Below are 3,929 nucleotides of genomic sequence, written 5' to 3'. Positions count from 1 at the left end.
CTTAGAACAGTCCCTAACACCATACATAAAAATAAAGTCAAAATGGATTAAAGACCTAAATGTAAGGCTAGAAACTATCAAACTCTTAGAGGAAAACATAGGCAGAACACTCTATGACATAAATCACAGCATGATCCTTTTTGACCCCCTCCTAGAGAAATGGAAATAAAAACAAAAATAAACAAATGGGACCTAATGAAACTTCAAAGCTTTTGCCCAGCAAAGGAAACCATAAACAAGACCAAAAGACAACCCTCAGAATGGGAGAAAATATTTGCAAATGAAGCAACTGACAAAAGATTAATGTCCAAAATTTACAAGCAGCTCATGGAGCTCAATAACAAAAAAACAAACAACCCAATCCAAAAATGGGCAGAAGACCTAAATAGGCATTTCTCCAAAGAAGAAATACAGATTGCCAACAAACACATGAAAGAATGCTCAACATTATTAATCATTAGAGAAATGCAAATCAAAACTACAATGAGATATCATGTCACACCAGTCAGAATGGCCATCATCAAAAAATCTAGAAACAATAAATGCTGGATAGGGTGTGGAGAAAAGGCAACACTCTTGCATTGCTGGTGGGAATGTGAATTGGCACAGCCACTATGGAGAAGAGTTGGAGGTTCCTTAAAAAACTACAAATAGAACTACCATATGACCCAGCAATCCCACTACTGGGCATATACCCTGAGAAAATCATATTTCAGAAAGAGTCATGTACCAAAATATTCATTGCAGCTCTATTTACAATAGGCAGAACATGGAAGCAACCTAAGGGTCCATCAACGGATGAATGGATAAAGAAGATGTGGCACATATATACAATGGAATATTATTCAGCTATAAAAAGAAATGAAATTGAGTTATTTGTAGTGAGGCAGTTGGACCTAGAGTCTGTCATACAGAGTGAAGTAAGTCAGAAAGAGAAAGACAAATATTGTATGCTAACACATATATATGGAATCTAAGAAAAAAATAATGTCATGAAGAACCTAGGGGTAAGATGGGAATAAAGACACAGACCTACTAGAGAATGGACTTGAGGATATGGGGAGGGGGAAGGGAAAGCTGTGACAAAGTGAGAGAGTGGCATGGACATATATGCACTACCAAACGTAAAATGATAGCTAGTTGGAAGCAGCCGCATAGCGCAGGGAGATCAGCTCGGTGCTTTGTGACCACCTAGAGGGGTGGGATAGGGAGGGTGGGAGGGAGGGAGATGCAAGAGGGAAGAGATATGGGAACATATGTATATGTATAACTGATTCACTTTGTTATAAAGCAGAAACTAACACACCATTGTAAAGCATTTGTACTCCAATAAAGATGTAAAAAAAAAAAAAAAGCACAAGCAAAAAAAGCAAGAACAAACAAGTGGGACCACATCAAATGAACAAGCATCTACACAGAAAAAGAAAATATCAACACAATGAAAAGCTAACCTATGGATTGGGAGAAAATATTTGCAAACCATATGTCTGATAAGGAATTAATATCTAAAATTTATAAGAAACTGATACATATCAATAGCAAAGAAAAAGATAATTTTATTAAAAATTGGTCAGAGGACTAGAATAAATATTTTTCCAAGAAAGATATACAAATGTCCACCAGGTATAGAATGTTTTAAAATTCCTAACCAGACCCTAAAATCCTATAAATATCTTCAATGTATTTTTCTTTTTAACACACTATTATCTTTAAAATGGTATTCTCTCAAACTGCATTAAATCCAATAAACTTACTTTGTTAGATTAACAGAAATAAAAAACAAAAACAAAAAACCCCACAAAAAAACAGCCTGCTTTCTCCCACTTTCTCCTTCCCTTATCCTTGATGGAGACAGTGACCTTAAAGAGCCTTTGGTTTGTTCATAATAAAAGTGCATCCTATCTTACGTTTTTGTGTGAAAATAAATATCTTTTGAATATATTGAGCATCTTGGGAGAAAGACACCCTACCCTTTCAAATTAACGTTATAATAATTTAAAAAATTAACTAAGCCTGTTCCACTGGCATATTGATGAATGTTATGAGCCACTCTTATCCATTGTTACAAGATTAAACATTTTAGGAATAAAGCTCATCCAATTTATTTAGAAAGAAACTTGGCTACAAATGCAGTCCCACTTAATTAGCTTCCAATTTGCTTTGCTGCTTGGACATAAAAGGCAAGTCTCACTGCCCTCTAACGGGCATCTTGCTCTGATCACCTAATTGATTTTCCAAGCCAGTTTGTACAGGTGTTGTCATTGTCATTTTGAAGCATATTCAAGAATGTTCCTTGTTCATTAGAAGCTCCGTTAGCTATGGGAGGGTGACTGATTAAGTTATGCCTAAAACATTAAGTATCAACAACAACCCAAACTCCGTGTGGGTGTGTAATTAGTCCCAGTCAGAAGGGAGAGAGTGTCATGGTGGAATGGTGGCATGTTTGATGTTACTGTCAGATGGACACTCATTGTATCCAAGCAAAATGAATGAAGGATGAAGTGTGGGCTGGGATGACCAATAACTTTGAAGCTGTCAACCAACCTTCTTAATCCTGGAACTAAGTACAGTCCAGAAGCCTATGATTTAGTTACCAAACTACTAAACTTTCTTTATGAGGATGAAGGCTTCTCAAGAGACAATTAACCTGGAGAGTCACAAGATGTTCTAAGGCAAGCCAGTGTGAGCCAAGGAAGCCAGGAAGACCAGGGTGGGAGCCCCACCCACCAGCAAGGATATATAAAAGCTCGGGAGCCTGAAGTGGCATTTACAGTTCAGGAGCCAGTTTCTGCAAGTTACTCACATCTCTCCGTCCGACACCATGTCCTACAACTGCTCCACAAACAAACGCTCTTCCAGGCTGATTGGAGGACAATACACTGTGCCAGTGGCCCCAGTTGCCACAGTTTCTACCCCGGATGTCGACTGCCTGAGTGGCATCTATTTGCCCAGCTCCTTCCAAACTGGCTCCTGGCTCCTGGACCACTGTCAGAAGACCTGCTGCGAGCCCACTGCTTGCCAGCCAACCTGCTACCAGCCAACTCCTTGTGTCTCCAGCCCTGTCCAGGTGACCTGCTCTCGGAAGACCACTTGTGTCTCCAATTCCTGCTCAACTCCCTTCAGCCGACCGCTCACCTTTGTCTCCAGTGGCTGTCAGCCCCTGGGCGGCATCTCTACTGTGTGCCAACCAGTGAAAAGTGTCTCCACTGTCTGCCAGCCGGTGGGAGGAGTCTCCACCATCTGCCAACCAGCCTGCGGGGTCTCCAGGATGTAGCAGCAGTCCTGCGTGTCCAGCTGCCGAAGAATTTGCTGAGTTTGCAGGGGCCCGTGAACGAATCAAGACTCCATGACCTGCCAGCTGTGTTTCCAGGATCTTCCAACAAGCTGCCTGTCCCTGAATAACTCTTCATTGCTGACCCCCTGTTCTAACTGTCTGATTGCTGGCTGCCAGGCTTGAATAAGCTGACTTTGGCAATCTAACGTTTTTCTGGCCAGCACCAATCTTGTTTTAAGGGTTTGATCACTGGTGGCACGTATACCTCTGGATGTTTCCAGAAACTTACCACCCATGCCCCAGTCTCTAATGGCTTTGACATGTTTTGACCTAGCTGCTTTGTCTTCTGACTTGTTTTTGTGCCTCAGAAAAAGGGAACTTGTTTCGCTCTGTATTTCTCAATAAACCTTAATTACTTGGCATTGCAAATGTACATCTCAGGAGAGTTCTTTATTTGCAAGAATTTTTGCTGTCTGTGAATCATTCTTTGCTGATTAGGGTCCGATTTTCTTTTCCAAGAATGGAGTATGGGTTCAGTCACTGTGTTTAATGACAAGCAAGGGATTATCTTATATTTTACTTGGTTAGAGAGTCTTTGGACATGTACTCAAGTAGAGTGAATAGTCCTCTATATTTCCCCCATTTTTTTATGGGC

General features: G+C 40.6%; 1 protein-coding gene across 1 annotated transcript; it reads left to right on the top strand.

Moving 5' to 3' along the window:
* The first annotated feature begins 2,779 nt into the window (after nt 1-2,779).
* On the top strand, nt 2,780-3,703 carry LOC116753501 (keratin-associated protein 11-1). The gene has a single exon (XM_032631317.1). It carries the CDS (start codon nt 2,822-2,824, stop codon nt 3,272-3,274), a length of 453 nt encoding a protein of 150 aa, XP_032487208.1. The 5' UTR covers nt 2,780-2,821; the 3' UTR covers nt 3,275-3,703.
* Nucleotides 3,704-3,929: the final 226 nt, after the last annotated feature.

The sequence above is a fragment of the Phocoena sinus genome, chromosome 4, assembly GCF_008692025.1.
Source record: "Phocoena sinus isolate mPhoSin1 chromosome 4, mPhoSin1.pri, whole genome shotgun sequence".
Taxonomy (NCBI): domain Eukaryota; kingdom Metazoa; phylum Chordata; class Mammalia; order Artiodactyla; family Phocoenidae; genus Phocoena; species Phocoena sinus.
Note: the sequence above shows the minus strand (reverse complement) of the source record. Positions and strands in the feature narration are given on the sequence as shown.